This window comes from Jaculus jaculus, chromosome 10 (assembly GCF_020740685.1).
Source record: "Jaculus jaculus isolate mJacJac1 chromosome 10, mJacJac1.mat.Y.cur, whole genome shotgun sequence".
Classification (NCBI taxonomy): Eukaryota; Metazoa; Chordata; class Mammalia; order Rodentia; family Dipodidae; genus Jaculus; species Jaculus jaculus.
Window position 1 is genome coordinate 55801031 of NC_059111.1, and position 13428 is coordinate 55814458.

Consider the following 13428-nt stretch of genomic DNA (forward strand, 5'->3'; position numbering starts at 1 on the left):
TTCTATGGACAACTATTATGTTGTAACCTTTGTGAAACTTTCATTCTTTTTGTATCTTATGAGGTATCAAACTTCACAGTACAGAAAAAATTATATAAAGTGGGAATTCAGTTACTTATCATTAACCAAGTTCTACCAATACCATTTCTTCACAGATACATGTTTACTTTTCTCACATCCTAATGTATTTCCTGTGGGTCATTTTATGGCATTGAAAGTTGAATTTTCCATTAATTTTGGCTAGGAATCATGAGGGAGTGAATACCTGAGAAATAAATCTGCTAAGAGAATGCAAAATAATGGCTGTGTCTTATGGTATATTAGTGAAAATAAAAATCTTAATTTCTGCTTTTCCTTTTGTGTGTGTGGGGGGGGCACATATGCATGGTGTGTATGGAGGTCACAGGACAACTTTGAGGTGTCTATGCTCTACCATCTTTGAGAAAGGGTCTCTTCTGTTATAAGTGAAATGACAGCCTGCAAAGGCATGTCAGACCAGCTGGCCCCAAAGCTTTCGATTCTCCTGGCTCTGCCTTCCATTGTGGGCTGGTTTCACAGATGTATGTCTCACTTTGTATCCAGCTGTATGTGGATGATGGGAATTGAACGCAGGTTAGCAGGCTTTTCACCTTTAACTACTGAATCATCTCCCTAACCACTGTTTCTGCTTTTTCTACCTTATAATTTCTTTAAAGTTTTTTTTTTGTTAAAAATTTTAAAAACCATGAAAGTCTTTATAAAGATTTTTTACTACTTTTCCAGTGAAATGAATTGTGTTACCTATCAAAAGAAAAAAGTGTGTATTCATAGGATAAGTCTCCGTTTTCTCTGTTGACTTTAGTATTAAACTAAGACAAACTCTAGTGTTTTTATTAGATGATGCTTCCTTGCTGACATAGTGGAACATATATACACACAGAATCTGTGTAAGATCAGAAATACCTTGTGGTCTATTTGAGACAGGAAGACACGGTTATCCTACGGAATCATTGGTGGCAGTTTAAAGGGTATACCATCTGGTTTTCTTGAGTTCAGGGTTGTTCTGCCAGCCCCTCACAGACCCCAGTCCTGCATCCACAAGGGTGTTGACTGTGGAGGTTACTGTTAAGCATCTGTACTTTCCCTGCTTCTGAGATGATATCTCAGATCTGTTGGACACAAGGCTTATAGATTTCTATTTGAAAATTCATATTGCCAAGACATTTTAAAGGCTTTTTTAGAGGTATAGTAAAATATTTGGTTTTAAATTTTCCTTTATCATTAATTCAAGTGTTGATTTGGTAATAGTCATTTCTGTTGAAAGCTTATGGGAGGGCTGGAGAGATGGGTTAGCAGTTAAGGCACTTGCCTGTAAAGCTTATGGGCCCAGTTTCATTTCCCCATGTCTCTTGTAAACCAGATGCACATGGGTCTAGAGTTTGTTTGCAGTGGCTGGAGGCCCTGACATGCCCATTCTGTCTGTCTGGCGCACTCACTTGTGCTCTCTCTCTCTCCCTTTTTCTGTCTTAAATAAAGATACAAACTTAAAACAAAAACTTATGGGAGTCTAGCATGGTGATGCATACCTTTAATCTCAGCACTCGGGAGGCAGAGGGAGGAGGATCATTGTGAGTTTGAAGCCAGCCTGAGACTACAGAATGAGTTCCAGGTCAGCCTGAGCTATAGAGTGAGAACCTACATTGAAGGGGAAAAAAATTAAGACAATCACATAGATTTTTTTATTTTGTATTTTTCTGTACTCTTCTTTTATATAAGGGCCATTTATTCATTTATTTGCTTTTTGTTTACTTAAGTTACTTATATAGGTTGTATATGAGTTTATAAGCCAAAAGATCATATACATGGAATCTTGGATTATAACAAATAAATCTGATAGTCTGCATCATTAGGATAGAAAAACTATTCTTTAGCTTAGATATAAAATGCCACTGGGTCCTTTAGTTCTTTACTGATAATCTCCATGGAAAAGAGAATGCTTGAATTAGTAACAATGATTCATCTTAGGAGAGAAAGACTGAAAAGCACATATTTCAGGAGACAAACTAGTCATGGTCCCAGCTAGTGTTGCAGTACTATTCAGTCTGCTAACATCATCCCATTTTTAACTGATGAATTTGGGGGAGGGGGCTCACCTTGTATCATTAGTTCCTCCACCATTATAGAACAGTGAAGACATAAGCACTCACCGTCTTAATATTCACAGGACTGTTCTAAAGAATAATGATTTAAGATCAAGACAAGAGTTAACTGCCCACCTCACCAACCAGTGGCCTTCCCCAGGAGCTCTGGATGTCAATGCTGTTGCCTTGGATACGTTGCTTTACCGAAAACACAATAAACAGTGGTATGAGTAAGTGTAATACTTTTTTTCCAACTAATTCCAAATTTAGTTATACTGAAACATGTGACTATCCACCTGGGCATCTCAGTTGCTTAGGACAACTTTGATGAGGTTACTTTAAGAAGTAGATGTCTGAACATTTTGAAGCCAAGGCACCCTGGGGAAGTAAAATATATGAGAATTTCTTATGCAGTAAGGTTTTTTTTCCTTTAGCTAATTTATTTATTTATTTATTTTTGAAGCAGGATCTTACTCTAACCCAGGCTAACCTGGAACTTACCCTATAGGTCAGGCTGGCTTTGAACTCAGAGCCATTCTACTACCTCAGCCTGCTGAGTTCTGGGACTCAGGAGCCACAGCTCTTGATGTCCTTCAGTTATATCTATGACCTTATGAGTTATTTTTTTGGAATTTTAGCTTTGTATTTTACTCGCCTAGATTTTTCCAATTTGTCAGAAAGCACAAAATTCCATCTCCTATATATTAATTTATACCAATATGTTCAGTACATTAAGATATACATTTTGCAGTAGGCTCAAAGAGTTTTGTTTATTTCATTAAATGTAATTTTTAGAAGATAACTAAAGAAAAAACTCCTCCTCCAATGAGCCACACTCTTTTTTTATATTTCTATGCCCAAATGTTCAAGAATGTCATTTAGTTATAGTATCTTAATATTTGAATGAGTTGCAAAGTCTTAGATAATCTTCATTTTCAAAAAACAAAACTTATATTGGAATCATTGGGCTTTTAGCTCCTGTCCATTTTAATCAATTGTATTCACTATATATTTCTACCTTTAATTAATTTCCTGACTTTTAAAAAATATTCTTTTCTCCTGTTATCTTTTTACTTATGCCCCATTCCTTTTCTCCATTTTCTCTTTTCCTTTTTTCTTTTTCCCTCCCTTCTTCCTTCCCTCTTTCTTTCTTTCTTTCTTTCTTTCTTTCTTTCTTTCTTTCTTTCTTTCTTTCTTTCTTTCTTTCTTTCTTTTTTTGTTTTTTGGTTGGTTTTTCCAAGGTAGGGTCTCAATCAAGCCCAGGCTGATCTGGAATTCACTATGTAGTCTCAGGATGGTCTCAAACTCATGGCAGTTCTCCTACCTCTGCCTCCCAAGTGCTGGGACTAAAGTCATGTGCCACCACACCCAGCCCTTCTTCTTTCTTTTTTCCTCTCTCTCCTTACTCCTTCTCTTTCTATTTTAGAGTCCTTGAATACAGATGTGACTGGTAGAGTCACACACTTTTACCCAGGCTTCTAGGGCTTCCTGCTAGGTTTGTGTGAGGAGTATGGATCTAGACGTGCTCCTTTATTCAGTTACCCCAACAGACATGTTCTGCACAGACCTGTCTTTCCACCTTTTTTTTTTTTTAATTTTTTATTTATTTATTTGAGAGCGACAGACACAGAGAGAAAGACAGATAGAGGGAGAGAGAGAGAGAGAGAATGGGTGCGCCAGGGCTTCCAGCCTCTGCAAACGAACTCCAGACGCGTGCGCCCCCTTGTGCATCTGGCTAACGTGGGACCTGGGGAACCGAGCCTCGAACCGGGGTCCTTAGGCTTCACAGGCAAGCGCTTAACCACTAAGCCATCTCTCCAGCCCATCTTTCCACCTTTTTTATTCTGTGAACTTTTGTTGTAATCTAGAATTCAAAATAAATTTGACATTTTGTTTTTAAAAGAATTGCTAGAACTGTTAGTGCTTTTCCTTATTGTCTTGATTATTAGAGATGAATAGATTATTTGTGGAAGAAATGAGAATTCTTTTCATCTTAGGATAAGTCAAGATGTTGACCAGGTAGTTCATAGATTATGATGTAGTTCTTTTATATATTCATCAGTTTTCATTAACTGAAGTATACCTTATGCTGTATATGTTTTTATCCTTTGATAGCTTATTCAGTTAATAGAAAAACAATTTATTTGTAATTTATCGTAGAAAATATATTTGTTTTATATATAGCACATAAGATGCTTTTGCATTTTTAACTTATAAAACATAACATTATTAACTCTGCTAAGTTAAAAGACTACTTTTATGTTTATTTTCATTTATTTATTTGAGAGCAACAGACACAGAGAGAAAGAGGCAGATAGAGAAAGAGAATGGGCAAGCCAGTACCTCCAGTCACTGCAAATGAACTCTAGATGTGTGTGCCTCCTTGTGCATCTGGCTAACATGGGTCCTGGGGAATCAAGCCTCAAACCGGGGTCCTTAGTCTTCACAGGCAAGCACTTAACCACTAAGCCATCTCTCCAGCCTTAAAAGACTACTTTTAAATGCAATATCCACACCACCATGTCAGATAGTAGGAAGTAAAAATTTTAGCTAGAAGATAAACTCTTGGCTGTCCACAAAATTATCTATTGAGGAGAATTGGAAGTGTATTATTTATTTCTATGTTATGGTTGCATGTGCAACATAGCTATTTTTTTTTCAAAGTAGTATATAGTAGCAGCAAAAGTGATTGTAATCTCAGAAAAGAAGGCAGGGCCTATTTCCTGATCATGAATCTAGATTTTGTACTTCTTGAATTAGTTACTTCAGCAGCTTAAGAAGAGATATCACTTCCTTTCTAACATTTTCCTTTAATATTATTTTTCATATGTTCACATGGCTTTGAGCTAGCTCTGTTTCTAAAGTGGTATCACTTATCAGCAAGTGTGCAGCTGGAGTTGTGGTACAGAAGTCACTGGGCCTGGAATAGAGAGTCAGTGATTGTCATTAATCTTTGCTTCTTACTTGCTGTGTAACACTAAGCAACTGCTTCCTTTCCTTAACCTTTTCTTTCTACATATACAATACTGGGGATAATGCATGTGTAACAGAATCTTATGTCAAATAAGGCTGTGCATTGTATGGTACTTAATAGCTTCTCACTGAAAATTTGTAAGCTGTATAGTTTCTTTCTCCAACCCTACATCTCTCATGCAAAACAGAATGAATACCCACCTAACATTCCAATATATGCTTTCTTAATGTTAAATAAAACTAAAATGAAGCCGGGTGTGGTGGCACACACCTTAAATCCAGCACTTGGGAGGCAGAGGTAGGAGGATCGCCATGACTTCGAGGCCACCTTGAAACTACAGAGTGAATCACAGGTCAGCCTGAGCTAGAGTGAGACTCTCAAAAAACCAAAAAAATAAAATAAAATGTACCAGGTAATCTTCAAGGGTTTTGAGTATATAATCCTACTATTTTAGAATTTTAGATTAGAGTTCTTTCTATAAATCATGTGTGAAACTAACCAGACTATTCATCAGACATTTTTTGAGAACTTACAAATTATATAAAAGGTCTAAAACTCTTATAATAAATGATATTAGCCCCCTTGATAATTTGGACAAACTGCCTCTATATTCACTACAGTTTTTTCCTGCTAAGGATATAAGATCCTAAAGCTATTTTTCTATAAGCTTCATGAGGTTACTTTACAATCTAGCCTAAGGTATCTTTTAGAAAAGTCTGTGTGTGATATGTATGTGTATGCACATGTGTTGTCAGGGCATGTGTATAGAGGTCAGGGGACAACCTCGGTTGATGGCCCTTGCTTTTTACCATATTTGAGGCTAGGTCCCTAGCTGTGGATAACAGGCTAGCTGACTTGTGAGTTCTCAGGTATTCTCATATCTGCTTCTTCTCATCACATTATCAGAGTTCTGGTATTATAGCCATGTACTACTGCAACTCATTTTTACATGGATTCTGGGCATCCAAACTCAGGTCCATAAGCTTGCACAGCAACCACTTTACTGACTGAGCCATCTCCTTAGTCCTTAAGACATTTTTAAGAATAAAGAGTCATCAGGGAAATGCAGATTAAAACTACATTGAGATTCCATCTCGCTCCTGTCAGATTGGCTACCATCATGAAAACAAATGATCATAAATGTTGGTGGGGATGTGGAAAAAGAAGGAACCCTTCTACACTACTGTGGGAATGCAATCTGGTCCAGCCATTGTGGAAATCAGTGTAGAGGTTCCAAAAACAGCTAAAGATTGATCTACCATATGACCCAGCTACAGCACTCCTAGGCATATATCCTAAGGACTCATTTCCTTAGAAGTACATTCTCAACCATGTTTATTGCTGCTCAATTTATAATAGCTAGGAAATGGAACCAGCCTAGATGTCCCTCAACTGATGAGTGGATAATGAAGATGTGGCACATTTATACAATGGAGTTCTACTCAGTGGTAAAGAAAAAATGAAGTTATGAAATTTGCAGAAAAATGGATGGATCTGGAAAGGATTATATAAGTGAGGTAACCCAGGCCCAGAAAGCCAACTGCCACATGTTCTCCCTCATATGTGGATCCTAGCTACAGATGATTGGGCTTCTGTGTGAGAGTGAAAATACTTAGTAGCAGAGGCCAGTAAGTTAAAAAGGAGATATAAAGGGAAGAGAAAGGAAGGGAGGAGGGTACTTAATAGGTTGGTATTGTATATATGTAAGTAGAATGATTGAGATGGGGAGGTAATATGATGGAGAATGGAATTTTAAAGGGGAAAGTGTGTGAAGGGGAGGGAGGGTATTACCATGGGATATTTTTTTATAATCATGGAAAATGTTAATAAAAATTAAAAATAAATTGTGACAAGAAAAAAAAGAGAGACTGATTGAGAGGGGGAGGGGACATGATGGAAAGTGGAGTTTCAAAGGGGTAAGTGGAGGAGGGAGGGAATCACCATGGGATATGTTTATAATTATGGAAGTTGTCAATAAAAAATATTTAAAAACAAAAACAAAAAAAAGAATAAAGAAAATGTTAGAAGCAAAAAAGAAAAAAAGACTAACAGCACCTATTTAAGAAAAGAATAATTTATGAATGAGGCAGTACTCAGAACCAGAAAGAGTTCAGAGAACTCCACACCAGCAGTGAAAGCAGCATGCTTTTATAGACCAAACAGGAAACAAAGTAGAGAAATCATCTGAGTGGCTATAATGAAGCACATGCTTTATCCGGGGTAATGTGATGAGACATCTATCTTTTTGGAAACAAAATGAAGCATAGTTCTGAATTACATTTGTTTGTTTAGGTTACAGTTTGTTATCAGAAACTCAATAGTAATGGTGTAGCCTGAGACTAATAGTATTCTGTTTATTTAACTTAATAAGTGTGTAGTACTGGTTTAATGAATGTGTTAATCTTGCTTATATTTTTAATTTATTTATTACAGACAGAGAGAGAGGGAGAGAGAGAATGGGCATGCCAAGGCCTCCAGCTACTGCAAACAAACTCCATACACGCCACCATGTGCATCTGGCTTACATGGGACCTGGAGAATCGAACTTGGATTCTTAGCCTTCACAGGCATGAGCTCCAATGGCTAAGCCATCTCTCCAGCCCCTTTGCTTATATTTTTTTAATTGAGTTTTGGTTAATTTGGTTATATTGTCACCTACACATGGAAGGATTCCTTTCACAATAGATCAGAAATTTATTTCTTCTTTCTGTATTATTTATAAACTTTAAAAATATGATTTCAAATTTATTTCTTCATTAATTAGACCTAGCAAGATAAGCATGCCACATTTTCCTTTATCTCAAACATGGCAATATCATGATAAAAGTTGAAAATAATCATTGTAGTTTTACAGTAAAAATAGTATGTAAGAAATGCTCCCTTGGGATAGAGAGAGGACTCAACAGTTAAGGCACTTTCTTGCAAAACCTGGTGGCCTGGATTTGATTATTCAGTACCAACATAAAGCCACATGCACAAAGTGGTACATGCATGTGGAGTTTGTTTTTAGTGACAAGAGGCCCTGGCATGTCCATTCTCTGTCTCTGTCTTCCTAGTAAATAAATAAAGACATTTTTAAAAAATTCTTTTCTTAACACAACATAGAATAATTGTTTATTTTTTTGTTTCTAGTAAGTTTTGTTTTAACATACCTTTTATTGCATCAAGTCTAGGTCACCTGAGCCTGTGGGAAAATCCTGTTAGATTTTCTCTTACTGAGTATTGTTATCTTATTGGCTGACCCAGTCTTATTCCAAGATCAGATTCATTTAAGTGTTTAATGTAGGATTGAAATTTTTATTATTACATAACTTTTAGAAAATTATATTTCTACATTCATTGCATTTTGTTGTCAAGAATTGTGCACTAACTGTGACAGATTAGAGTAGAAGTTTCAAAATCAGTTTGGGTTCACCAGTGTGAAGTTCTAAAGTGCAGTCACCATGCCAAAAGTTCAGTTGGCTTTGGATTTCTCAGCCGATCTTTATTTGTTCTCCCTCCAGGTGGCAGTCCTGCAGAATATTGTAAATGTGTAATATCAAACTGGGTTCTGACATTAGTCAATGAATGCATGTCTTTTGCTTATGAGTAGTTTGTTGTTGCTAAAATATTTCCCTATGTAATTAATTTTTATTTTTTAAATGTATATACACATATTCATGTGTATACAGATAAACATGCATGCAACCACAGGTGTGTGTGCATGTATTGGAGGCCAGAGGACAGTCTCTGATGTATGCCTTAGGAGTGTTGTCCACCTCTTTTGAAATAGGGTCTCTCATTGGCCTAGAACTCACCAAGTAGGCTAGACTGGGATTTCAAATACATGCCACCATGCACATCATTTACATTGATTATGGGGATCAAACTTGGGTCCTCGGGTTTACAGGCAAGTACTTTACCAACTGAAGTAGCTCCCTCACTCCCATTATTTCTGCATATCATTTAAAGTTTTTTAAATACTAGCACATGGATAGAGAGATGGTTTAGCACTTAACATGCTTGCCTGTGAGACCTAAGGACTAAGGTTCCATTCCCCAGTTCACACCTAAGCCAAATGCACAAGGTGGCACATACTTCTGGAGTTCATTTACACTAGAGGCTCTAGTGCACCCGATCTCATTCTCTCTCTCATCTATACCTCTCTCTTTCTCTCAAATAAATAAAATATTTTAAAAAATACTAGTATATCTCTTTTTAAAAAATATTTTCTTATTTTTTTATTTGAGAAAGAGAGAGAAAAAGAAGCAGATAGAGAGAAAGTGGGTGCTCCAGGGCCTCTAGCAACTGCAAATGAAGTCCAGACATATGTGCCACCTTGTGCATCTTGCTTACATGGGTACTGAAGAACTGAACTTGGGCCCTTAAGTTTTATAGCAAGCACTAAGGCAATTGCTAAGCAATCTCTCCAGCTCCATTATTTTTTTAAATATTCATATACATGTTTATATATATATAATATGTTTATATATATATAATATATATATATTATATATATATAATATGTTTATATATATATTATATATATTATATATATATATATATATTATAGACAACTTCTATACTTACAGACAACAAATTATGATATTTCCCTCCCCCACTTTCCCCTTCATAACTCTGCTCTCCATCATAGCCCCTCCCTCTCTCCATTAGTCTTTTTTAATTTGATGTCATCATTTTTTCTCCTATTGTGAAGGTCTTGTGTGGGTATTGCTAGGCACTACATGGTCTTGGATATCGAGGACAAGTTCAGTCCAGACAGTTGTATGTAAGGAGTGGTACCCTTCCTTTAGCTGTTACATTCTTTCCGCCACCTCTTCCACAGTGGACCCTGAGCCTTGCATGATGTGAGATGTTTCATTGCTGGACACTCGTCCATCCCTTCTTCTCAGCACTATGTTGCCTTTTGGGTCATCCCAGTGTTCATCGCCATCTGAAAAGAGAAGCTTCTCTAACCAGAAGTGAGAGTAACATTAATATATGACTATGAAGATTAACTGTAGTGCTTTCAGGGCAATTTGGTGAGAATAATACATGCATTTATCCAGACAAGAACAGGCTTTATACCCTAAGGATCATGACCTCCCCTGCTGTAGGCTTTTGATTAGATTTTCAGTATCAGGCATGCATTTCCCCCCATAGAGCGGGCCTTCAGTCCAATTAAAGAGCAGTTGGTGGGCTGCAGGGATGGCTTAGCAGTTAAGGCATTTGCCTGCAAAACCAAAGGACCCAGGTTTGGTTACCCAGGACCCACATTAGCCAGATGCACAAAGGGCGCATGTGTCTGGAGTTTGTTTGCAGCTGCTAGAAGCCTGGGCACACCCATTCTCTCTTTCTCTCTATCCCCCCCCCTTTCTCTGTCAAATACAAAAATAAAACTAAAATATTAATTTTTTTAAAAAATGAGCAGTTGGTTTCCCCCAGAGCAGACATACCACTATTGCACTTGTTCAGTCATTTAGCCTGTCTGGCCAAACTTGAGGCTTGCAGTGTCCACTGTTTTCACCAATGATAGCTTCTATCTCCCATAAGGTTGCATACAGTGCAGCTTTTTCCAGCTTTCAGTTGTCTGGGCTATAGGGAAAAGGTTTTCTGCTCAACACCAGCTTGATTTCTCAGTGACTCTGCCACTCACCATGTGAAGGCTTCAACAATAGGGTCTTACCATTTCTTTCTCATGGGAAACCAAGTGCCTTGACAATAGCATGTAATGTTTTGGAGGCAACAGAGACCTCCATGACCAACAACACACTGGAAGGTATCCCATCCCTAGCACTGAAAATTTTCTAATAACAATCTATGACTTCTGGATGTGCCAGTTTCCAGGAAAGTAGATTTTCATATATCTTATTCAGAATATCTTGAATTTTGATTGACTCTCCCTTCCTACCTTCCCCACCCTTCTTTTATACAATATTTTCCCCTGACCTCACATAGGTCTTTCCCTTCCCTGTAATCTGTTCTTCTACTTACATATATACAATACCATCCCCTTAAGACCTTCCCTATCCTCCCTCCCTTATAGCCTTTTTCTAGCTTATGGGCTTCTGCTACTGATTTTTGGTTCCAGCTCACAGACAAGTCTATACATTTGTAGCTAAGATCCACATATGAGATAGAACATGCAGCGTTTTGCTTTCTGGGCCTCAGTTACCTCACTTAGTATAATCCTTTCCATATCCATCCATTTTCCTACAATTTTCATAATTTCATTTTTCTTTATTGCTGAATAGAACTCCATTGTGTAAATGAACCACATCATTATTATCCATTAATCTGTGGATGGACATCTAGGCTGGTTCCATTTCTAGCTATTGTGAATAGGGTAGCAATAACATGGTTGTGCAAGTATCTCTAAGGTAGTGAGAAGAGTCATTAAGATATATACTTAGGAGTGCTATAGCTGGATCATATGGTACATCTATTTTTAGCTGTCTTAAGAACCTCCACACTGATTTCAACAATGGCTTTACCAGATTACATTCCCACCAACAATGTAGAAAGGTTCACCTTTTACTGTATCCTCACCAACATTTATTCTCATTTGTTTTCTTGATGATAGCTGTTCTGACAGGAAAGAGATGGAATCTCATAGTTTTAATTTATATTTCCCTGATGGCTAAGGATGTAGAAGACTTCTTTAGATGTCTACATGCCACCTGTATTTCTTCTGTAAGAACTCTCTATTTAGTTCCATAGCCCATTTTTTAATTTGGCTGTTTGATTTCTTATTGTTCTGTTTTTTGAGTTCTTTGTATATTATGGATATTAATCCTCTAGCAGATATGTAGATGGCAGATATTTCTCCCATTTGGTAGGTTCTTTTGAATCTATTCACATTATCCTTTGCTGTACAAAAGCTTTGTAATTTCATGAGATCCCAGTGGGTGATTAGTAGTTTTATTTTCTGAGCAATTAGGGTTATATTCAAAAAATCATTACCTTTGCCAATATGTTGAAGGGATCCTGATACCTTTTTCTCTAGAAATTTCAGAGTTTCAGGTCTGATATTAAGGTCCCTGATCCACTTGGATTTGATTCTTGTGCATGGAGAAAGACAAGGGTCCTTTTGCATCCTTCTTCCTATAGCTATCCAGTTTTCTCAGCACCAGTTGTTGAAGAGGCTATCTTTTCTCCAGTGAACATTTTTTGCATTTTCATCAAAAATCAGATAGCTGTAGCTGCCTGGATTAACATCTGGGTCCTCTATTCTGTTCCATTGATCTACATGTCTTTGTGCCAATAGCATGCTGGTTTTGTTACTATGGCTTTGTAATATAGCTTAAAATTGGGTATGGTGATACCAGCAACCTTATTTTTGTTGCTTAAAATTGTTTTGGCTAGTCAAGGTATTTTGTGCTTCCAAATGAATTTTAGGATTTTTTTTTTCTATTTCTCTGAAGAATGACATTGGATTTTTTTGTTTGTTTGTTTTTTATTTTTGTTTTTTTTTTTTAAGTATGGTTTTACCCTAGTACAGGCTGACCTGTAATTCACCATGTAGTCTCAGGGTGGCCTCGAACTCATAGTGATCCTCATACGTCTGCCTCCCTAGTGCTGGGATTAAAGGTGTATGCCACCATGCCCAGAGCCATTGGAATTTTAATGGGGATTTCATTAAATGTGTAGATTGTTTTTGGTAAGACTGACATTTTCACAATATTTATTCTTCCATTCCAAGAACATGGGTTGTCTTTTTATTTCCTGGTGTCTTCTGCATTTTCTATCTTGAGTGTTTTAAAGTTCTCATTGTAAAGATCCTATACTTTCTTCGTTAAGTTTATTCCAAAGTACTTTTTTTTTTTTTGAGGCAATTGTAAATGTAAGACATTCCCTGACTTCATCATCTGCATGTTTGTTGTTAGTACATAGGAAAGCTACAGATTTCTCTGTATTTATTTTATATTCTGCTACATTGCTAAAAGTGTTTATCAGCTCTAACAGTTTGGTAATAGAGTCTTTAATATATAGAATCATATCATCTTAAAAAGGAGACATAAAGGGTAGAGAAAGGAAGGGAGGAGGATTAATAGGTAGATATTGTATATATGTAATTACAATGATTGTAATGGGGAGGTAATATGATGGAGAATGGAATTTCAAATGGGAAAGTGTGGGGGTGGGGAGGGAGGGAATTACCATGGGATATATTTTATAATCATGGAAAATGTTAATAAAAATTAAAAAAAAATAGAATCATATCATCTGCAAATACTAATTTGATCTCTTCCTTTCCAGTTTGTATCCTTTTATGAATGTCTCTTGCCTTATTGCTATATTAAGGCTTCCAGTGCTATGTTAAATAAAAGGGGGCCTGTGGATGGCCTTGTTTTG

General features: G+C 36.8%; 1 protein-coding gene across 6 annotated transcripts in view; it reads left to right on the forward strand.

Moving 5' to 3' along the window:
* Rundc3b (RUN domain containing 3B) overlaps positions 1 to 13428 on the forward strand; it is a 146839-nt gene that overhangs the window by 121767 nt on the left and 11644 nt on the right. For 2 of the 6 annotated variants that reach the window (XM_045160433.1, XM_045160434.1), the window contains exon 9: positions 2204 to 2344. The exons of 2 other annotated variants lie outside the window; for them this stretch is intronic. In XM_045160433.1, the coding sequence (XP_045016368.1) occupies positions 2204 to 2344 (141 nt within the window). Of the gene's footprint in view, positions 1 to 2203; positions 2351 to 13428 lie in introns of all 6 variants that reach the window. 2 more of the 6 variants (XM_045160432.1, XM_004662287.2) reach the window with 1 other exon arrangement.